At 55.2% G+C, this 25,540-nt stretch overlaps 1 protein-coding gene across 1 annotated transcript in view; it reads left to right on the top strand.

Annotated features, from left to right (window-relative positions):
• The window catches only part of LOC144948350 (nuclear receptor subfamily 5 group A member 2-like), a 113,639-nt gene extending 89,998 nt beyond the window's left edge, over positions 1 to 23,641 (top strand). The window contains exon 11 of the mRNA XM_078877777.1: positions 23,566 to 23,641. Within this exon, the coding sequence (XP_078733903.1) occupies positions 23,566 to 23,641 (76 nt within the window). The remainder of the gene's footprint in view (positions 1 to 23,565) is intronic.
• Positions 23,642 to 25,540: the final 1,899 nt, after the last annotated feature.

Genomic DNA, 25,540 nt, shown 5'->3' with positions numbered 1-25,540 from the left:
AAAATACCCTTGGCGAATGTAGGGTCCGATAGGAAACCCATCATCATCATCAGCAGCAGCACTACAACTATCATCAGCATCATCAGCAGCAGCAGCAGCACTACCACTATCATCAGCATCATCAGCAGCACTACAACTATCATCAGCATCATCAGTAGCAGCATCATCAGCAGCAGCACTACCACTATCATCAGCATCAGCAGCAGCACTACAACTATCATCAGCATCATCATCAGCAGCACTACCACTATCATCAGCATCAGTACTACCACTATCATCATCAGCATTATCAGCAGCAGCACCACCACTATCACGAGCATCATCATCAGCAGCAACATCATCGCCCAAGGCAAAGAAATCCTCCGTGTAGCCTCGTCTGCTGCTGAGCAGCAAGTTCTGTTTGCGAGCACCTATTAACATAGGCATGGTGCACGAAGCGGGTGTGGTGGCCAGCACCACGCCCGGCCACCTTTGTCGCCCTAGTAGAGGTGTTTCTACACCGCACCAGGTAATTATTTGAGGCTAAGTCTACCTAGGGGAGGCCCACGATCGATGTTGATCGCCGTGAGCAGGAATCGAACTCGGGTCGCCGGGTGCATAGCGCAGCGCGTTAACCACTGCACCACCGCTCCCCACTCACTCACTAACCCACTAACTCACACACACTCTCAGCCACTCTCTTACTCTCACTAACACGATAAAAGCAAAAGATCCCCCCTATAACCTTAACAGACTGTTGGGGCAAGTGCTGTTAGCGAGCACCTATGAAGGCCGGCCCAGCACAACGAGAGGGTGGGTGGCTAACACCACGCCCGGCCGCCTTTGTCTCCCCAGTAGCGATGTTTACACATCATTTGATCCCTCTCTCAGACAAACACTCTCACGCACCCTCACAATCTCACTCTCACGCACTCTCTCACAAACACTCTCTCACACTCGCTCACTCCCTCTCACACAAACACTCTCACTCTTTAAACACTCTCTCTCCCTCTCTCTCACACACTCGCTCTCTCACAAACACTCTCTCACACTCGCTCACTCCCTCTCACACAAACACTCTCACTCTTTAAACACTCTCACCCACTCTCACAATCTCACTCTCACACTCGCTCACTCACAAACACTCTCACCCACTCTCACAATCTCACTCTCACACTCGCTCACTCACAAACACTCTCACCCACTCTCACAATCTCACTCTCACACTCGCTCACTCACAAACACTCTCACCCACTCTCACAATCTCACTCTCACACTCGCTCACTCACAAACACTCTCACCCACTCTCACAATCTCACTCTCACACTCGCTCACTCACAAACACTCTCACCCACTCTCACAATCTCACTCTCACACTCGCTCACTCACAAACACTCTCACCCACTCTCACAATCTCACTCTCACACTCGCTCACTCACAAACACTCTCACCCACTCTCACAATCTCACTCTCACACTCGCTCACTCACAAACACTCTCACCCACTCTCACAATCTCACTCTCACACTCGCTCACTCACAAACACTCTCACCCACTCTCACAATCTCACTCTCACACTCGCTCACTCACAAACACTCTCACCCACTCTCACAATCTCACTCTCACACTCGCTCACTCACAAACACTCTCACCCACTCTCACAATCTCACTCTCACACTCGCTCACTCACAAACACTCTCTCACACTCACACTCCCTCTCTCTCACACACTCGCTCACTCACAAACACTCTCACCCACTCTCACTCCCTCTCTCTCACACACTCGCTCACTCACAAACACTCTCTCACACTCACACTCCTTCTCTCTCACACACACGCTCACTCACAAACACTCTCTCCCACTCTCATTCCCTCACTCTCTCACACACTCGCTCACTATCTCTCACACACACTCTCTCACTCACAAACACTCTCACAACCTCTCTCTCACACACACTCGCTCACTCACAAACACGCACCCACCCTCACAATCTCACTCTCTCACACACTCGCTCACTCACAAACACTCTCACAACCTCTCTCTCACACACACTCGCTCACTCACAAACACTCCCACCCACCCTCACAACCTCTCTCTCACACACACTCACTCACAAACACTTACAAACACTCTCACAATCTCACTCGCACACACACTCTCTCTCACACACACTCGCTCACTATCTCTCTCTCTCTTACCCACTTGTCACTACCACTCACTCACACTACCTGGTCACGTGGCGGCTCTGCGTCTGATCCGTCCCGGGGGGGGGAGGTGGGCTGGGGGGGGGGGGGGCAGGCCGAGGAGGAGGAGGGGGGGGGGGCAGTGGTGGGGGGAGGTGGGTGGTGGGGGGGGGGGCTACTGTGGGGGGGGGGGGGGAGTCGTGAAGTGGGGGCCTCTGCAGCCGCCTCCAGTTAAATTCATGGCTCAATTTCCAGACTCCGTCGCCTCTCTGAGACAAGTGGGGGCAAGGGGGGGGCGGGGTGGGGGTGGGGGAAGGGCGGGGGAGGGGCGGGGGGAGGGGGGGAGCAATGGGGGATGAGGGACGGGGCGGGGAGAAAGACTGGCAGGTGAGGTCGCCGCGGCTGTGACATTCCCCGCTCACTTATTCCGGTGTTGGACTTCGTTCAACTGAACTCTGCTGTTCTCGCGATCATCATCATGACGATGATCACGACGATGATCACGACGATGATCACGACGATGATCACGACGATGATCACGACGATGATCACGACGATGATCACGACGATGATCACGACGATGATCACGACGATGATCACGACGATGATCACGACGATGATCACGACGATGATCACGACGATGATCACGACGATGATCACGACGATGATCACGACGATGATCACGACGATGATCACGACGATGATCACGACGATGATCACGACGATGATCACGACGATGATCACGACGATGATCACGACGATGATCACGACGATGATCACGACGATGATCACGACGATGATCACGACGATGATCACGACGATGATCACGACGATGATCACGACGATGATCACGACGATGATCACGACGATGATCACGACGATGATCACGACGATGATCACGACGATGATCACGACGATGATCACGACGATGATCACGACGATGATCACGACGATGATCACGACGATGATCACGACGATGATCACGTCATCAAGCCCGAGTGATGATCTCCTGCCGCTGGTCACGTGAGCACTGAGAGCCACTGGGCGGCTGCATCTCCCGCTTACAGCCACTGCAGCGGCAGTGGTGGAAATTCCACATTCATATGGCGGGGTCGACTCCATGGTTTTTCAATAAGGCAACCGCTGTTTACTCCCCCCCCCCCTCCAACCCCCCCCCCCCGCCCCCCATAAAGTGGAAGATATTTTATCGACCCCGGTGGGATGGATGGTGATGATGTTAAGCTGAGTCAATGCCATTGCGAGCCACTCGCTCCCCTGCTGAGCAGCCAATTACAGCTTCTAACGACTCAGAGAGAGAGAGGACGACTCAGAGAGAGAGAGGACGACTGAGAGAGTGAGGACGACTCAGAGAGAGGACGACTCAGAGAGAAAACGACTCAGAGAGAGGACGACTCAGAGAGAGGACCACTCAGAGAGAGAGAGGACGACTCAGAGAGAGAGAAAGGACGACTCAGAGAGAGAGGACGACTCAGAGAAAGAGGACGACTCAGAGAGAGAGGACGACTCAGAGAGAGAGGACGACTCAGAGAGAGAGGACGACTCAGAGAGAGAGAGGAGACGACTCAGAGAGAGAGAGAGGACGACTCAGAGAGTGAGGACGACTCAGAGAGAAAACGACTCAGAGAGAGGACGACTCAGAGAGAGAGAGGACGACTCAGAGAGAGAGAAAGGACGACTCAGAGAGAGAGGACGACTCAGAGAAAGAGGACGACTCAGAGAGAGAGGACGACTCAGAGAGAGAGGACACGACTCAGAGAGAGAGAGAGGACGACTCAGAGAGAGAGGACGACTCAGCGAGAGAGAGGACGACTCAGAGAGAGAGAGGACGACTCAGAGTGAGGGGACGACTCAGAGAGAGAGAGGACGACTCAGAGAGAGATAGGGGACGACTCAGAGAGAGAGAGGGGACGACTCAGAGAGGAGTCGCCGGCGCTACCAACGATTGCCCACCGAGCTCTGCGATCCTCTGTGTATGTTAAATTGTTACCGGCCAACGAATGACGCAGCGTTCACGTGCTGTGAGCAAAGCGGAAGCCACCCCGAGTAACCCGCACGCCTGTGAGCGTGCGAGGGCGAAACACTCGATCCCACAAAGGCGGAAGAGATGGAGCTCACGTGTTTGTTGTTACCGCCTTCTCCTGGCAGAGCCAGAGTCCGACTCCTCCTCGACACCCACCCACGGGGTAGGGAGAGAGTTTCGCAGGATCCGGGTGTGGTCCACCAACCCTCCACAGCGCTACATTACAACATGCAGGTGCGTGCAGCGCAGCAGCCCGAGTGGGTGTTACGGTGAATGTCGGCACATTCAGGTTCGATTCCCAGCCACAACCCCCCTAGGTCGATTCAGCCTTCACTTACCTGGTGTAATCATCAGCGCTCACCACTGCGCTACCGCTCGTCACTTGCACACTCACTCACACACACTCAGTCACACACACACTCACTCACTCAGTCACTTATACACTCACTCACACACTCAGTCACTTACACACTCAGTCACTTACACACTCACACACTCACACACACTCAGTCACTTACACACTTACTCACTTACTCACACACTCAGTCAGTCACTCACATTCAGTCACTTGCACACTCACACACTTACTCACTTACACACTCACACATTCACACATTCAGTCACTTGCACACTCACTCACTCACACACTCACACATTCACTCACACACACACACACAAATAAACTCATTCACACAAAAATACAAAGATCCCCTGTATAGCCTTAACAGACTGTTAGAGCAAGTGCAGTTAGCGAGCACCTATGAAGGCCGGCACGACACACGAGGGGGTGGGTGACCAGCACCACACCCGACCGCCTTTGTCTCCACAGTGACGATATTTTTAAGCATCACACCAGGTACTCATTTGAGGCTGAGTTGACCTAGGGGAGGTCCAGGACCGGTTCAGATAATCGTCGCTGGTGTTGGCCGTGAGCAGGAATCGAACTCGAGGCGCCGGGTTTGTAGCGCAGTGCGCTAACCGCTACACCACCGCTCCCCACACTCACTCACACACACTCACTCACACTCACTCACACACTCTCTTACACACACTCACATACACTCACACACACACACTCACACACACTCACACACTCACTCACACACTCACTCACACTCACACACACTCACTCACACACTCACTCACACACACTCTTACACACACTCACACACACTCACTCACACACACACTCTTACTCACACTCACACACACTCACTCACACACTCTCTTACATACTCACACACACTCACTCACACACTCACTCACACACACTCACACACTCACATACACTCACACACACACTCACTCACACACACTCACACACACTCACTGACACACTCTATTACACACACTCACACACACACTCACTCACACACACTCACATACACTCATACACACACTCACACACACTCACTCACACACTCTCTTACACACTCACACATACTCACACTCACTCACACACACTCTTACTCACACTCACACACACTCACTCACACACTCTCTTACTCACACACACACTCACACTCTGGTACACACTTACAAACCCCAACACACTTCACCTACCAAACCCTCTCATTCTCTCTGTCATTGTTTTTCAATTTGGAGAGCGCAGAGCGGACTTGGGGAGGGGGGGGGCTACGTGGGGGGAATGGGGGGAATGGGGGGAGTAGGGGAGGGGGCCGCTCTCCCCTCAATGATGCCGCGCGCTCTCGGAGAGTAAACATTCCTCTCGCCCAGAGCTCGTTTCTCACGCTTAGCCAGGAGAGAGGACATCCCCCTCCCTCCCCCTCCCTCCCTCCCACCTCCCCCCCCCTCCCTCCCACCTCCCTCCCCCCCCTCCCACCTCCCTCCCTCCCTCCCTCACCCCCTCCATCCCTCCCCTCCCTTCCATCCCTTCCCCTCCCTCCCTTCCGTCTTCCATCCTCTTGATAATTGCGCATTCGTGATAAAATAGATAATAAGACATATTTACCCCCCACCTCCCTCCCACCACCCGTCACTCCCCTCCATCTCTCTCTTCTTGAATCCATCCCTCCCTCCTTCACCCTCCCTCCACTCCACCCCTCCCTCCTCCACCCCCTCCCTCCACTCCACCCGTCCCTCTACTCCACCCCCTCCCTCCACTCCACCCCTCCCTCTACTCCACCCCCTCCCTCCACTCCACCCCTTCCTCCTCCACCCCCCTCCCTCCACTCCATCCCTCCCTCCTCCACCCCCCCCTCCCCTCCACCCCCCTCCCTCCGTTAATCCCCCCCTCCCTCCCCTCCACCCCCTCCCTCCTCCACCCCCTCCCTCCACTCCACCCCCTCCCTCCTCCACCCCTCCCTCCACTCCTCCCTCCCTCCTCCCCCCTCCCTCCACTCCATCCCTCCCTCCTCCACCCCCCTCCCTCCACTCCATCCATCCATCCCTCCACCCCCCCCCCCCCATCACTAATCCCTCCCTCGCCCTCCCGCAGCCCCCCGCGTGATGACGTCACCGGGGGGGAGCACGTGGTGGGGTCAGAGACTCGAGGATGGGTTCGGGGGTGCGAGCGAGACGTGCGGTCAGGTGAGTCCTGCGTGGGGGTAGGAGCCGGGGTCTGGGACGGGAGATCGGTGGTGGGGTCAAGAGTGGAGTAAACGGTGGGGTCAGTGGTAGGATCAATGGTGAGTTCTGAGGTGAGGTCAGGGGTGGGGGTCACTGGTCAGGTCAAGGGTGGGGGTCACTGGTGGGGTCAGGGGTGGGGGTCACTGGTCAGGTCAAGGCTGGGGGTCACTGGTGAATTAGGGATGCGGGTCACTGGTGGGATCAGGGGTGGGGGTCACTGGTGGGGTCAGGGGGTGGGGGTCACTGGTGGGGTTAGGGGTGGGGGTCACTGGTGGGGTCAGGGGTGGGGGTCACTGGTGGGGTCAGGGGTGGGGGTCAATGGTGGGGTCAGGGGTGGGGGGTCACTGGTGGGGTCAGGGGGTGCGGGTCACTGATGGGGTCAGGGGTGGGAGGTCAATGGTGGGGTCAGGGGTGGGGGTCACTGGTGAATTAGGGATGCGGGTCACTGATGGGGTCAGGGGTGGGGGGGTCACTGGTGGGGTCAGGGGTGGGGGTCACTGGTGGGGTCAGGGGGTGCGGGTCAATGGTGGGGTCAGGGGTGGGGGTCACTGGTGGGGTCAGGGGTGGGGGGTCACTGGTGGGGTCAGGGGTGGGGGTCACTGGTGGGGTCAGGGGTGGGGGGGTCACTGGTGGGGTCAGGGGTGGGGGGTCACTGGTGGGGGTGACTGGTGGGGTCAGGGGTGGGAGGTCACTGGTGGGGGTCAATGTTGGGGTCAGGGGTGCGGGTCACTGGTGAGGTCAGGGATGGGGACATCGGTGGAGTCGTGATTTTGTCAACTGACAGTGTTTGGGGGAAGTTGTTGAGAAAGACAAAGACGGCCGCGGAGAGTGGTGAGGGGTGGGGGGGGGTGGTGAGGTGGGGGCGGCCAGGAGGCGAGTGGCTGCGCGGCGTCGGCGGTAACCCGTTCATCGCTGTGATTCATGAGCAGTGAACCATCATCAACATCACCACCACCATCAACACCACCATCACCACCGCCACCATCATCAACATCACCACCACCATCAACACCACCATCACCACCGCCACCATCATCAACATCACCACCACCATCAACACCACCATCACCATCACCACCTCCATCACCATCATCAACATCACCACCACCATCAACACCACCACCAACACCATCACCACCGCCACCATCATCACCACCACCATCATCAACATCACCACCACCATAAACACCACCATCACCATCGCCACCACCATCATCACCAAGATAACCAAGATCACCATCATCACCAACATCACTACCACCATCACCACCACAATCACGACTACCATCACCACCATCAATCATCATTACCTTCATCCCCTCCCCACGTCCCTCACCTTCTCACCTCCTCACCTCCCCACGTCCCCCACCTCCCCACGTACCCCACCTCGCCCTCACCCTCCCCAATCGTCACTGACCACAGCCGCGGCCGTGAATCGAACTCAGTTCTGCGGGGAGTGGACGGGGGTAGGGGGAGGGGTTCGGCGCGCACATCTGCGCTAACCGCTGCGCCACCGCTCCCCGTGTCACTCCTCCGGGTGCTCCATTGATCGCGTGGTTCCCAGGTCTCCGCGGACGCGACGGGATGTAATCCCAGGTCCTTTAACTACGGATCTGATTAAACTTCCCCGCATCTCCCACCACTACACTTGACCCCTGCGCTCACCCACAGAGATTCATAGAGTCCCTTACACCACCCCCCCCCCTAACACAGACCCCGCTATTGATTTAGGGGTGGAGGGAGCGGTGGCGCAGCCGTTAGCGCACTGCCCTGTGAAGATCGCCAGGTCAACCTGAGTTGGAACGATTCCCAGCACAGCGGCTAACATCATTGGTGAATGACAACTGAACGGGCCCAAGACCCCCTCCCCTCCCCCACCCTTTACCAAAGCCGGATTGACCGGCGTGGTGAAGTATGGCCTAACAACCCACGTGACCAGCACGGGCTTGAGGAGGCCTCCATCCAGCAGTGGATTGAGCAAGGCTGTGACAGGATAGGAAATAGGATGGGTTGGTTATTAACCCCCCCCCCCCCATCTGAATGACCCTGCCCCTCCCCTCTCCCCCAATAACCCCAGCCCCCCCCCCCCCCAGCAAGGCGGCACCAGCGGGGTCATTGAGGGGTCACGTGTTGTCAGGAGGTCGGAGGTCAACTCATTCAGATCAATTCCGAGGCCCAATTCAGTGTGAGGGGCGGGGCTCTGGGGGTGATTACAGCCCCCTGACCTGCCTGTGTCCGTGTGTTGGGGAGCGGTGGCGCAGTGGTTAGCGCATTGTGCCACTCACCCGGCGACAAGCCGAGTTCGAAGCCAGTCCTGGGCCTCCCTTAGGTCGATTCGGCCTTTAAGCGAGTGCTTGTCACGATGCGTAAACATCGGCACTGGGGAGACAAAGGCGGTCGGACGTGGTGCTGCCCACCCACCAATCCCCTTCGTGTGTCGTAACGGCCTTCATAGGTGCTTGCTCGCTCACAGCACTTGCCCCAACACTCTCGCAAAGCTGTATGGGGGATCTTTACCTTCGTTTGGAGAGGGGGGGGTCTCGATTAGAAACTGGACTCCGCTTGGTTCCACCTGACCCCAGCATTGGGGTGAGAGAGGGGGCGTGGGGGGGTGAGAGATGGAGAAAGTGATGGATTGATGAGTGATTGATGGGGGAAAAGAGTGAGTGGGTGAATTAGTGGGGGGGGGGGGGTGAACAAATGAAAGTGTGGATGAATCAGTGAGTAGGTGAGTGAATGGGTGAATGGGTGAATTTGGGAGTGGGTGAGTGAGGGAATGAGCGTATTCGTGAGCGCATTAGTGAATGAGTGCGTTAGTGAATGTGTGAACGAAGAAGTTAGTGAATGAGTGAGTAAGTGAATGAGTGAGTTAGTGAAATAGTTAGTAAATTAGTTAATGAATCAAGGAAGTCGTGAGTAAGTGAAAATATGAAGGCGTGAAGGCGTGAGTGAATCGAAAAGTGAGTGAATAAGCGAGTGAATGAGTGAGTGCGGAAACGCGTGAGTGAATCAAACATTTAATGAGTGAATGAGCGAGTGAATGAGTGAGTGGGGGAACGCGTGAGTGAATCGAAAAGTGAGTGAATAAGCGAGTGACTAAGTGAGTGCGGAAACGCGTGAGTGAATCAAACATTTAATGAGCGGATGCGTGAGTGAATAAGTGAGTGAATGAGTGAGTGCAGGAACGCGTGAGTGAATCGAAAAGTGAGTGAATAAGTGAGTGAATGAGTGAGTGTGGGAACGCGTGAGGGAGTGAAAAAGTGAATAAGTGGAGGCGTGAGTGAGTGTGCGAGCGAGTGAATGAGTAAGTGAGGGAACGCGTGTGTGAATCAAACATTTAATGAGTGAATGAGCGAGTGAATGCGTGAGTGTGGGAACGCGTGAGTGAATCGAACATTTAATGAGTGGAGGCGTGAGTGAATGCGCGAGTGAATGAGTGAGTGCGGGAACGCGTGAGTGAATCGAAAGTGAGTGAATAAGTGAGTGCATGAGTGAGTGCAGGAACGCGTGAGTGAATCAAACATTTAATGAGTGGAGGCGTGAGTGAATGAGCGAGTGAATGAGTGAGTGTGGGAACGCGTGACTGAATCGAAAAGTGAGTGAATAAGCGAGTGAATGAGTGAGTGCGGGAACGCGTGAGTGAATCGATAAGTGAGTGAATGAGCGAGTGAATGAATGAGTGCAGAAATGCGTGAGTGAATCAAACATTTAATGAGTGAATGAGCGAGTGAATGAGTTAGTGCGGGAACGCGCGAGCTAATGCAAAAGCGAATGAAGGCGTGAGTAAATGCGCGAGCGAGTGAATGAGTGAGTGAGTGAACGCGTGAGTGAATGAAAAAGTGAATGAGTGGAGGCGTGAGGCGGCAGCGGCGGCGGCGAGAAGGAGGAGGAGGAGAGTGAGTGAGGACGCTTGAGTCTCCGTCACAAATCACGAGCCGCCCCCCCCCCTCGCCATAACTCGCAACGCTGTCACGGCCGCGCGATGGAAAACGGTTCGTGATGGACGAGACGTGGCCACCGGGTCCGCGCGCCGCCTCATTTAGTCTCCTCCGAGAAGACGCGACCAGCAGCAGCAGCAGCCCCCCATCTCCTCCTCCACCCCCTGCAGCCCCCCACCCCCCATCTCCACCTCCTCCACCCCCAACAGCCCCGCCCCTCGACCCCCCCTTCAGGTTTTCACGCTCGCGCAGATGGGAGCCACACACACACCACCCTGGGTCTATATACTCACACACACTCACACACCACCCTGGGTCTACACACACACACCCACACACCACCCTGGGTCTACACACTCACACACACACACAACCCTGGGTCTACACACTCACACACACACACCACCCTGTGTCCACACACACACTCACACACACACACCACCCTGGGTCTACACATACACACCACCCTGTATCTACACACACACACCACCCTGGGTCTATACACTCACACACTCACACTCACACACCACCCTGTATCTACACACACACACACCCCACCCTGGGTCTACAAACACTCACACACACACATCACCCTGGGTCTATACACACACACCACCCTGTATCTACACACACATACACAACAGCCTGTATCTATACACACTCACCACCCTGGGTCTACACACACACACCACCCTGTATCTACACACACACACCACCCTGGGTCTACACACACACACCACCTTGTATCTACACACACACACCCCACCCTGGGTCTATACACTCACACACACACACACACCACCCTGGGTCTATACACTCACACACACACACACACCCCACCCTGGGTCTATACACTCACACACACACCCCACCCTGGGTCCACACACACACTCACTCACACCACCCTGTATCTACACACACACACACTCACACACCACCCTGTATCTACACACACACACCCCACCCTGGGCCTATACACACACACACTCACACACACCACCCTGGGTCTATACACTCACACACTCACACACACCACCCTGGGTCTACACTCACACACCACCCTGTATCTACACACACACACACCACCCTGGGTCTACACACACACACCACCCTGTATCTACACACACACACACCACCCTGGGTCTACACACACACACCACCCTGTATCTACACACACACACACTCACACACCACCCTGGGTCTACACACACACCACCCTGGGTCTACACACACACACCACCCTGTATCTACACACACACACTCACACACCAACCTGTATCTACACACACACCACCCTGGGTCTACACACACACTCACACACCACCCTGGGTTCACTCACACACACACACCACCCTGGGTCTATACACTCACACACACCACCTTGGGTCTACACACACACACCACCCTGTATCTACACACACACTCACACACACACACCACCCTGTATCTACACACACACTCACACACACCACCCTGGGTCTACACATTCACACACACTACCCTGTATCTACACTCTCACACACACACCACCCTGTGTCTATAAAGACAAACATATCCCGTATAGTCTGAACAACCTCTTGGGGCAAGTGCTGTTCGCAAGCACGTGTAAAGGCCGGTACGGCCTCTCCCTCGTGGTGATGTTTACACACCGCATCAGGCATTCATTTTAGGCTGAGTCGACCTAGGGGAGGCTCAGGACCGGTTCAGATAATCTTCACTGGTGTTGGCCATGAGCGGGAATCGAATCCGGGACACCGAGTTCGTAGAGCAGCGCGCTAACAGCACACAACCACAGCCACCCACAAAGACAAAGATGCCCCGTGTAGCCTTAACAGACTGTTGGGGAAAGTGCTGTTAGCGAGTAGCACCTATGAAGGCCAGAACGGTACAGGAGGGGGTGGGTGGCCAGCACCACGCCCGACCGCCTTTGTCTCCCTAGTGGCGATGTTTGTACACACCAGACCAGGTACTCATTTGAGGCTGAGTCGACCAAGGGGAAGCCCAGGACCGATTCACATAATCGTCACCGGTGTTGACCGTGAGCAGGAGTCGAACTCGGGTCTCCGGGTTCGTTACACCGCCGCTCACCACCCACCTACACACACACACCTACATATAACCCACGCCTCCACACCCACACATAACCACACACACGCACACCTACATATAGCCCACGCCTCCACACCCACACATAACCACACACACGCACACACCTACACACCCACACATAACCACACACACGCACACCTACATATAGCCCACGCCTCCACACCAACACATAACCACACACACGCACACCTACATATAGCCCACGCCTCCACACCCACACATAACCACACACACGCACACCTACATATAGCCCACGCCTCCACACCAACACATAACCACACACACGCACACCTACATATAGCCCACGCCTCCACACCCACACATAACCACACACACGCACACCTACATATAACCCACGCCTCCACACCCACACATAACCACACACACACACACCTACCTACATATAGCCCACACCTACACACCCACACATAACCACACACACACACACACCTACACACCCACACATAACCACACACACACACACCTACATATAGCCCACACCTACACACCCACACATAACCACACACACACCTACACACCCACACATAACCACACACACACACACCTACACACCCACACATAACCACACACACACACACTTACATACAACCCACGCCTACACACCCACACATAACCACACACACACCTACACACCCACACATAACCACACACACACACACCTACACACCCACACATAACCACACACACACACACTTACATACAACCCACGCCTACACACCCACACATAACCACACACACACCTACACACCCACACATAACCACACACACACACACCTACACACCCACACATAACCACACACACACACACTTACATACAACCCACGCCTACACACCCACACATAACCACACACACCTACATATAGCCCACGCCTACACACCCACACATAACCACACACACACACACACCTACACACCCACACATAACCACACACACACACACCTACACACCCACACATAACCACACACACACACACCTACATATAGCCCACGCCTACACACCCACACATAACCACACACACACACACACCTACACACCCACACATAACCACACACACACACACCTACACACCCACACATAACCACACACACACACACCTACATATAGCCCACGCCTACACACCCACACATAACTACACACACTCTTACCTACACACACACACACCTACACGCACTCAGGCACACCGACAGCCACACACGCGCACCTACACCCAACCACACTCACCCACAGCCACAACCACAACCACCCCCCCCCCCCCAGCACCGCGATATTCCACCCCTTAACATTTGTCCCAAAGATGGGTGGACGTGCAGATGGAGGGGACACGGGGGACACGCCACGACACGAGCGGGAGACCCAGGGGGCGGGGGGTGGAGACGGGGAGATTGGCACCACCCAGCCGCAGCCAACCCACGGTTGACCACCGCGTCCCACCTACCCCCCCCTCCCCCCCTCGGACGGACAGAGACAACATTGCGGGGCGGGAGATCAGGACAGCCACGTGTGATGGTCAGATGGACAAGCACAAAGACACCCCCCCTCCCTCCCACTGCTGACCCACCAACTCGCACCTCGCGTAGCCAACGCGGATTGTTGGGGCTAGGGCGGACCCCTTCGTCTCTCCCGAGCTCGCTCACGGGGGCTGTTTGTTGTTGTTGTGGTTGTTGTTGTTGTGGTTGTTGTGGTTGTTGTTGTTGCGTGGTTTGTTTTTCAAATCACAAAACCGCACAAGGTGCGTGCCTACTTCGGGCTGAGTTGACCTAGAGGAGGGGGGGGGGGGGGAATTGGGGGTGGGGAGGGGAGCCATGAACGGTTCACGCTGGTGTGGTGAGAGATCGATCAAGGGGTGAACTCACTCGGCGGCGTGGGGGGGGGCGATCGCGTGAACGGTGGCCAGGATCCATTGAGTTGCTCCGGGCACAGCTGCAGATGAACTCCATCTCGGCCTTCATCCCGGAGCGCGCCGGTGACCACTCATGAATAAATACCGGACGAGGCGTGAGGACGCATATCTCGTTATCTAACATTGACGTGAGCGCTGCACTCAAATCTAGCACTTTATTAACATAAGTTCTCAAATCTAGTATTAACATGAGTACTCATAGCTAGGGACTGCAGTTAATCAGAGAGACGCCTGCTTTCGTGAAGACTCAGTGACTGAATTTTGATTTAAAGCTTTCGTGACTGCAGGGATTCATATTCTTGGTTCTTTCGGTAAAGTCACGTAGAAGGGAAATAATAAAATAGTAACCAATATAAAACAATACAAATCCTCACGACGTTTCGACTGCAACACAAGCAATCATCATCAGGTGTGAAATCCACAGCAAAAAAAATTTGAAAAAAAAACTCAGTGACTGGTTCAGTGGTCACGTTCCACTGATGCGAACTTAGACGGAGTTCGTAGCGCGGCGCGCTAACCACTGCGCCACCGCTCCCCAACGCACACACAGAAATAACAACAAAGACCCCCCCCCCCCTCCCGTGTAGCCTTAACAGACTGCTGGGGCAAGTGGCGTTAGCGAGCAGCACCTGTGAAGGCCGGCACGTCACACGAGGGGGGTGGGTGGCCAGCATCACGCCCGTCAGACCGCCTTTGTCTCTCCCCCTCACTGCCCACAGTGGCGATGTTTTTTACGCACCGCGTCAGGTACCCATTTGAGGCTGGGTCGACCTAGGGGGAGGCCCAGGACCGGTTCAGATAATCGTCACCGGTTGTTGGTGGCCGTGAGCGGGATTAGAACGCGGATCACCGGGTTTTGTCGGTGAGCGCGCTAACCACTGCACCACCGCTCCCCCGCCCCACCAACCCCCCCCCCCTCCACCTTCCCGTGATAGCGACGTGCAGCGATAAATAAATAAATAACGACGGGAATTTCTTCCCTAATGGAGTGATTAGGGGAGGGGCTGTGAGTGGGGGGTGATACGTGGAGGGCGGGTGAGAGGGTGGGGGTGCGGTGGGTGGGTGGGGTGAGGGGAGGGGGTGGGTGGGTGGGTGGGGGATCTTCAGAGTTGATTCTCATTTAAGCAATCAGCGAGGTGAATCGTATAACGCGCGCCAGACACGGCGAGGCGGGGAGAGCGAGAGGGAGGCGCGTGCGTGTGTTGTGTGACACGGAGAGAGAGAGCGAGGAGTCGTGTGGGCGCGCGTGTGTGTGTGTGTCCGTGTGTGTGTGTGTTTGTCTATGGGGAGCGGTGGCGCAGTGGTTAGCGCGGCTGCGCTACGACACCCGGCCATCCGAGTTTGATTCTCACCCACGGCCAACACCGGTGATGATTATCTGAACCGGTCTTGGGCCTGGCCTAGGTCGACTCAGCCTCAAATGAGCACCTGGTGCGGTGTGTAAAACATCGCTACTGGGGAGACAAAGACGGCCGGGCGTGATGCTGGCCACCCACCCTCTTGTGTGCCGTGCCGGCCTTCAAAGGTGCTCGCTAACAGCACTTGCCCCGGCAGTCTGTTACAGGCTACACGGGGGATCTTTGTCTTTTGCGTGTCTTTGTGTGTGTGTTTATATAACGATCGGTGGCGCAACGGTTAGCGCACTGCGCGACGAACCCGGCGACCCAGGTTCGATTCTCACTCACTCGTGACGATCATCCGAACCGGTCCTTGGGCCTCCCTTAGGTCGACTCAGCCTTAAATGAGTTACCCGGTGCGGTGTACACACCAGCACTTGGGGATACAAAGACGGCTGGCCGTGGTGCTGACCACAATCTTCGCCGTCGCGACCTCTCGCAGGTGCTACTCGCCGAACAGCACTTGCCCCAGCAGTCCGCGTAGGCCACACGGGGGACCTTTGTCTTTTGTCACCTACACGGAGGTGGGGGGTGGGGGTGTGACCCCCCCGTCAGTCTCACGCGCCCTGCCCCGCCCCTCGCTTCTCCATCTCTAAACTCACGCCCCCACCCCGCCCCCACCCCGCCCCCACCCCCCGTGGGGGGTGGGGGCGGGGGTTAGAGAAGACGGGGGGTTAGGGGGGTGTGTGGACATCAATCTCCACCCCCCGGACCCCACCCCTCAACCCCCTCCGTCACCCCCCCCCCACCTCTACGCCTGACCGCGCGCACAGGTGTGACGGGTCACGTGACCAATTAAAGTCAACTCCGCGTACTTCTAACGCGACTAATCACGCAGAGGAATGGATGTACTTGACACCGTCGCGTGAATGTGGAATTTCCATCGCTATCTAAAAGTTGTGAACGGGCGAACGAGGGCCTTCCTTAACCCAACGCTAGTTTGAGCTGGAATTATAATTTTTAACTTTAGAAATCATGACTCGTGATATGATTTGCATAATAATAATAATAAAAAAGCACCCTTCATCAATCCACTGCTGGATGAAGGCCTCCCTACGCCCAGCGCGTCGTTGTGGGGTGTTGGGAGGGGGGGTGTAGGGGGGTCATATGACCATACTTCACCACGCTGGTCAGGTGCGGGTTTATGAACGGAGGATCCGGTCCGTACATCATTCGCCACGGATGTTAGCCGCGTCCGAATTATTTATTTAACTTCGGGGTCATCCCCTCCCCCCCCACTATCTTGAGAAGTGTCTATTATCCGCCTCTCGTGTGAGTGAGCAACACATCTACGTGCCACCACGAAGGAGCATGGTGCGAAACGTCGCCTATGATCAAATGCACGAAGGCCACACTCGTTGTCGACGGTGAACGCGCTTCGTGTGTTGCCTGCGCCCGTGCACCACCAACGGCCATACTCGGCAGCAAAGCGCATCACCAGATACATCACGATAACGCGTGGATCACGCTCGCCCGCACCCTTTACCCACCCAGCAAAGTGGGGGGGTGCTCGACCTATACAGCCCCTCCCCTACCCCCCCCCCGCTGCGACCCTCCCCCCCTCTCCGCCCGTCCTCCAAATGTCATGGGCAGAGGGCGAATCCTTGCGCGATACACCAACCCCAACCGCCAGTAGCGGCAGCTGGGACGGCAGGAAGGAAATTGGTGTTCGCGCCCAACAAATAAAAACGAAGTGGCCGGAGAGAAAGCGGGAGAGAGAGAGTGGGGAGAGAGGCAAGTGGGGGGGGGGAGAGCGAAGCAGAGGGAGATGGAGTGCGGGAGTGCGGAAAAAAATGTGCGAGTGATTTGCTGGCGAGGGCTGACCGCGTGAGCGCGGAGAAGGGAGCAGAATTAAACGAGAGAGGAGGACGAAAGACAGATTCAGAGGCGCCTGACCCCCCCCCCCCGCCCGCCCCCCGGTACCCCCCCCCCCACAACCGGCCCCCCCGCCCCCGCCACACGAGACCCCCCGTGAGGCGCGGCGCGAGTGGAGGTCACGCGGACACAATCATCACTCCTCACAAGGACAGCGGCGCTCTGCTCGCCGAGACGGATGGACGGATGGGTGGGTGGGTGGTGGTTGGGTGGGTGCGTGGGCAGTTTGGTGGATGGGTGGGTGAGTGAGTGTGTCGGTGGATGGGTGGGTGAGGTGTGCTGCTGTGTGACTGGGTGGGTGGCTGAATAGGTGTAAAGGTGGGTGGGTGACGGCGTGACTGGGTGGGTGAGTGGGTAGGTGGATGGGCTTGGTGTGTGGGTGGGTGGATAGGTGAGCATGTGGATGGGTGACTGAATGTTTAGATAGCTGGCTGAATGGCAGGGTGGTAACTGCGTGGGTGAGTGACTGATTGGATATATGAGTGGGTTAATGGCTGGGTGGGTGTGCAGGTGGGTGAGCAGGTGGGTGGGTAGGTGGGTGCTGGATGGCTGGGTAAGTGGATAATTGTAGTGGGTGACTCGGTAGGTGACTGGATGGCTACGTGGGTGCGTGACTGAGTGACTAGACGAATTCGACAACGCACTTGACCCACGGACTCAAGGTTACGGAGTTCAAATCCTGGTTGGGGGATCCAGAGAACGAGTACTACTGTACATCCGATTAGCACGGTTGGCTACATACGGAGCGAAAGAAGTTCAACATTCATACAACATATTATTGGTTCTTTCGGTAAAGTCACGTCGAAGGAAAACAATGAAATAATAAAAAATATAAAACAATTTCCCTTCTACGTGACTTTACCGAAAGAACCAAGAATATGAATCCCTGCAGTCACGAAAGCTTTAATTCAAAATCCATACAACAGTGGTCATATGGATTGACTGACCCCGGCCATGGGAATGTGGAATTTATCAGAAAGGCGCGCTGTCCCCACGCTTGTGTTTCACGCACACACGCGCGTATACAATGTACAGGTTCTCCTCGCTTTACACGGTGGTAGTAGATGCGTTCCAAACATACAGGGAGCTCAAACAGAGGAGCACACACAGTACACACAGTGATGCATCTGTGTACCTCTGCGTGTATCTCAGTGTGTGTCTCGTTGTGTGTATCTTCGTGTGTATCTTTGTATTTCTGTGTGTGTCTCTGTGTGTATCTCTGTGTGTATCTCTGTGTGTATCTCTGTGTGTGTCTCGTTGTGTGTCTCCTCGTGTGTATCTTTGTATCTGTGTGTATATCTCTGTGTATCTCTGGGTGTTTGTGTACACACAGTACACACATATACTGCGTGAAATCGTACAAACCGAAAAAAAACTAATCGGGAATCCCGTACCTCCCTATCTACACCATCCCAACCATCCAGTAAATCATGTGACTTGTGTGTTGCCAACCCCACTCGGATCCCTATAGGAGGGGATCTAAGGGTAAGGCTACATACCTTCTTAGTGTGTGATCCTATAGGATGGGATCTAATGGTAAGGCTACATACCTTGTGAGTCTGTGATCCTATAGGAGGGGATCTAAGGGTAAGGTTACAGACCTTGTGAGTCTGTGATCCTATAGGAGGGGATTTAGGATGGGCGGAGTTTGCGGGCGGCGGGCATTGCCCCCCCCCCCGGTGCCCCCCCCCCCCCCCAAAAAAAACTGGACACCTTCATTAATTTATTTTCAGTAGTTTACAAGAAAAATAAAAAAAATTTATTACATTTACCCGCGGTTCCTAATGTGAGGGACAAAGCGAAGCCAAATATATAAATACTGGATCTCGGGCAAGGTTTTCTTGGCCGTTGCATTCACAATTTGACGCAACCAGATATAGGCGCATTCGGGGCCAGGACATGTCCGGGTTTGAGTCCAAATCATGAAGCGATGGCTGCGATGGCAATTCAGTGGGAAACCGCCGAATGTCGTCGTTCCTGGTGCCGTGTGGAGTGAACATCGCTACCCGCGGGAGACAAAAGAGGCCGGGCGTGGTGCTGGCCAACCACCCTATCGTGTGCCCGCGCCGGCCTTTCTAGGTGCTGCTACTCGCTAACAGCACTTGCCCCAACAGTCTGTTAAGGCTATACGGGAGGTATTTGTCTTTGTGGTAGTGCCGGGGGAGCGGTGGCACAGCAGTTAGCGTCATTGCGCTACGACCCCCGGCCAATGATCTCGAGTTCGATTCCCGCTCACGGCCACGAACACCGGGGACGATTTGTCTGAGTCGGGCCCTGGGTCTCATCGAACTCGGGACGTCGAGATCGTAGAGCAGTGCCCTGACCACAGCGCCACCGCTCCCCGCTCTACAGAATATACACACATGGGTGTTTTTTTAAAATATGTTTTCCACACACGGGCGATACGCATTCACACACTCGCGGATCTGCAAACACTCGAGCATGCACAATCGCACGCGTGTATCTGTGTACGTAGGACGATACAAAGCGATAAAGACACGCCGTCTAGCAAGTGCTGTGAGCGAACGCTTATTAAAGCACGAGCGAGGCAGCGTGACCAGGACCGTCTTTGTCTCCCCTGCGCTAATATTTGCGCATCGCTACAGGCACTCATTGTCAGGCTGAGTCGACCTAGGGAAGGGGAATGAGGAGGGGGTTAACATAAATACGTCAGATATCGCTCGCCACTGACGTTTGCCGTGAGAACAGAATTCGAACCCAGGTCGTCGGATTCTGTAGCGCGGTGCCCACCTGCATGGACGGGGGGGGGGGGTGACGTAATCAGCACCACGCCCGGCCGCCTTTGTCTCCCCGGTGACGATGTGTTACAAATCGCACCAGACACTCGTTTAAGGCTGAGTGGACCTAAAGGAGGCCCAGGGACCGCTTCAGACAATCGTCACTGCTGTTGGTGGCCGTGGGCGGGAATCGAACTCGGGTCACCTGGTTCGTAGCGCAGTGGCGCGAACCGCCCCCCATAGACACAACTTAGCGCACGAAGATCCCCCGTATAGCCTTCCACAGACTTTTGGGGCAAGTGCTGTTAGCGAGCATCTATTAAGGTTGTCGCACACACACACACAGACAAAATAGTGTGTACATAAGTGCATAATGGTGTGGTTCTGTATAAACAGTGCTGCACAAGCACAAACAACAACAACAACTCACCGCGTTTATCAATAATTCTGTGTGGCCCTCATCGCGGGACAAATGTACTGGGCGACGTTTCGGGCAACGGCCCTGCGTTATATCGCGCGCGAATGACGAGGGCCATTTCCGCGAAACGTCTCCCCCTTCGGATCTCGCAGCAGAGTTATTGATAAATGCGGCCAGGCTTGTGTTGTGTGTATAGGTGAATGGATCGAGGTGGGGTGGAGGGAAGAGGCGGGGGGGGTGTAAGAGTGGGGGGGAGAAGGGGGGGGGGGCGAGGGGGGGGGGTCGGGGGCACCTCGCCTCCCACACAAACACGGACACGCGCTCAATTAAGTCGCATTAGAACAACTTTTCCACGCCATTGTGTGTTTTAAAGGATAGCTAAAAGGGTGGGAGGGAGGGAGGTAGGGGGGGGTCGGGGGGAGGTGGGCGTCTGTGTCGGGGAGCGGAGCGGTAAGTGCACGAGAATTTTATTCTCGGGGGGGGCCCGGGGGGGGCGGGGGGGGGAGGAAGGGGGCGGGGGAGGCCTTGAAGTCAAGGTTTTGGGTTTTCATTCCACCCCGCCCGAAACTCTCCCGTCTCTCTCTCTCGCCCCGCGCAGTGTCTTCATAGCTCTCCCCGCGCTCTCCCCGCGCTCTCCCCGTGTCTCTAAAAGCTTCTTAGGAGATGACAATGAGCGGCGGCGGCGCGGACGCGAGGAAGGAGGGGAGGGGGCGAGGAGGCGGGTGGGGTGGGGGGAAGGATGGGGAGGAGGAGGCACCCCCTAACGGAGCATTTAACGTGCCGAGTGTATCCACACAAACACACGCACACACACGCACGCATGTACACACACACGTACACACACGCACACACGTACATGTACACACACACATGTACACACACACATGTACACACACGCACACACATACACACACACACGTACACACACGCACACACACACATGTACACACACCTACACACACACACATGTACACACACGTACACGCACACACATGTACACACGCAGGCAACGTGTACACAAAGACAAAGATCACCCTTATAGCCTTAACGGACTGTTGGGGCAAGTGCTGTTAGAGAGCACCTATGAAGGCCGGCACGGCACACGAGGGAGGTGGGCGGCCAGCACCACGCCCGGTCGCCTTTGTCTCCCCAGTGACGATGCTTACACATCGCACCAGGCACTCATTTGCGGCTGAGTCGACCTAGGGGAGGCTCACGAGACCGGTTCAGATAATCGTCACTGCAGTTGGCGGTGGCCGTGAGCTGGAATCGCCTGGTTCGTAGCGCAGCGCGCTTCCAACTACACTACCGCTACCCGCACTTTGACACAAAGATCCCCACCCGCACAGCATGTAACACAGACTGTTGGTGCAAGTGCACACACACACACACAAATACGCACGCAACACGACGGCCCATCATCCCTTCAGTGTCGATAAAATCAGGATCGGAAAGTTTCTGGTAGTCACGAGCGGGTGTCTCGTGGCACGTCCGGTCCTCGGCGCAGGAACGTGGAATTCCCATGCATAGCTCAAAGCGGACAGCGACAATGAGCGCTGCGCCGCGCTCGTTTTGTAGCTTATGTATATAGACTGCATGCGTATAGACTGTATCGACTGTGTACCATCTATAGACTGGACTTGTATACATTGTATACGATTGTGTACTCTCTATAGACGGTATGTGTGTGTAGATTGTATCGACTGTGCAGTTGTATGTGACTGTATGTGCACAGTCCTCATCGTCTGTGTGATCAAGCGCCTTGGAGGCGAGGGTTGGTGGGTCACGCAAAGATCTGCGATAACTCTCCAACTCGCGCGGCGCGGCGGGAGTGGCCAGGAGATGGCAGTGCAGCAAGTGGGTTGTTCGTGCGGACCCCGTGAGCGTTACCTCCCAGCTCTCGAAGAGATGGCAGCTACCCACACCACCACCACCACGTGACCTACAGTTTACCCCACCACCACCACCACACGTGACCTGCCTATACACCACCCACACTTTACCCCACCACCACCACGTGACCTACCGGTCCACTACCCACACTTTACCCAACCACCACCACGTGACCTACAGAACCACCACCCACACTTTACACCACACCACCACGTGATCTGGTGATACACTACCCACACTTTACCCCACCACCACCACGTGACCTACAGAACCACCACCCACACTTTACCCCACCACCACCACCATCACGTGACCTTCCAATCCACTACCCACATTTTACCCCACCACCACCGCGCGGGAGGTGGGACGCGAGGCATTCAAGACACTCGCTCCATAGTTTTAACTGCCGCAACGGGAGATCAAATTTAGCCGACCACTTGCATCGCGATTCTCAGCGCGCTCGCCGTTGCGCCCACTGTGGCAGCATCCTGGCGTCGTCCTTCCTGCTGTGCTGCCTTATATCGTTGTCCCGTCTCATGATGAACACCCTCACGGCCTAACCCATCCGTGCGTGATCCACCAACCCTCCGGATCCGTGGTTCACCACGCGCCGGCGCATCGCGTGCCACGTGGCGACACAGCGCCCCTCTACTAAAGGGAGGGGAGAGAACATCGACCAGGAGTAAAGGATTGGAGCGAGTACAGAGCGAATTTAAGGCTGAGTCGACTTCGGGGAAGTTCAAGATTTGGGTCCGATATCACTGACCGCTGATGGTAACCATGGACCGGAATCGAACGCGGGTTCACCGAATTGAGTAGCGCATTGCAACAAAACCGTAATTATAATATATATTTGGGGGGGGGGGCACATCCCCCCCCCCCAATATTCAAATATTCTCAAAATGCCCCCCCCCCCAATATATTGCTATAAAATAGATTTTTGTTTATATGATGGTGGTTATGGTTGTACTTAATTAATCCCTAATCTCTGCCATTACATACAATGAAACAAGAAAAGGTAAAAAAGAAAAAAAAACAGAGCAATGTAATACAATACACTATTAGACATTATTGTAAACAAATAATTAAAAGTCCATCCCATGTGATTGTGAATTTTTTAATATTTTAGGCAGGAAATTCGTTTTAAAATTTAGATTTTTTTTCTGGGGGGGGGACCCCCAGACCCTCTGGAAGATTTGGTCCCCCCCAATATTGACTCCATGGCTACGGCCTTGCATTGCACACACACACAAATACAACAATTCCCCGTGTAGGCTATGTCGACTGTTGGGGCAAGTGCTGGTAGCGATGACCTATTAAGGTCGGCACGGCGCACTAGGGGGTGGGTGGCCAACACCACGCCCGGCCGCCTTTGTCACCAGGTACTCATTTCAGGCTGAGTCAACCTAGGGGAGGCCCAGGAACGGTTCAGATAACCGTCACTTTTGTTGGTCGTGAGCGGGAATCGAACTCGGGTCGCCGGATTCGTAGCGCAGCGTAGCGCTAACCTTTGCAACTACCGCTCACCACCACCATCGCCACAGATTTTGCCGACTCGTATCATCGATTGCATTCGATGCTCAACGTCCACGATGCAAGCCCCGTCGTCGTTATCGGCCACGGTCGATCCGCTGCTGGATGACGGCCTCTTCAAGCCGTCACCATCTGTCGTGATCCTGCAATGCGCTCCGCATGGCACCTGCACACGAGTTGATCTCACCATCGCTCCGTCTTCCCACTGGACGTGCCCTCTCAGACGCGTTCCATCCTTCGACTGCCACTCCGCGATTAGTCTCACCCACCGGCTGTGTGTCCTAGAGACGCACAAAGACGCAGACGCACGGGGACACATGAACACTGACACACGGGGACACCGTGAGACACAGTGAAATACACGGGGACACGGAGATTACTATAAGACAGTGTACATCTATACATCTGTGGGAGTCTACAGTGTGAATCTGTGGGTCTATGTGTGAGTATATGGGTCGCTGTGTGAGTATATGGGTGTCTCTGTATGTTTGTTGAACTTCTTTCGCACCGTACGTAGCCAACCGTGCTAATCGGAAGTGTTCAGCGTGGGTCTCTGGGTCTCAGTATGGGTCTATAGCTCTCTGTGTTAGTCTATGAATTTCAGTGTGAATCTATAGATCCCTGTGTGAGTCTACGGCTCTCAGTGTGAATTTAGAAACAGTGTTTCTGTGTGAGCCTACGGGTCTCTACGGGTCTTAGTGTGAATTTATAGATGCCCGCGTGAGTCGACCAGTCTCTATGTGAGTGTATTGTTGGTTCTATGTATCAAGGCCGTTGCCATGGAGTCAACATTAGGGGGGACCAAATTTTCCAGGGGGTCTGGAGACCCCCCCCCCCCAGAAACAGAAAAAAATCTAAATTTGAAAACTAATTTCCTGCTTAAAATATTTTTAAAATTCACTAACACACGGGATGGACTTTTTGTT

Source organism: Lampetra fluviatilis, chromosome 49 (genome assembly GCF_964198595.1).
Source record: "Lampetra fluviatilis chromosome 49, kcLamFluv1.1, whole genome shotgun sequence".
NCBI classification, from domain to species: Eukaryota; Metazoa; Chordata; class Hyperoartia; order Petromyzontiformes; family Petromyzontidae; genus Lampetra; species Lampetra fluviatilis.
This window is presented reverse-complemented; position numbering and strand designations above follow the sequence as displayed.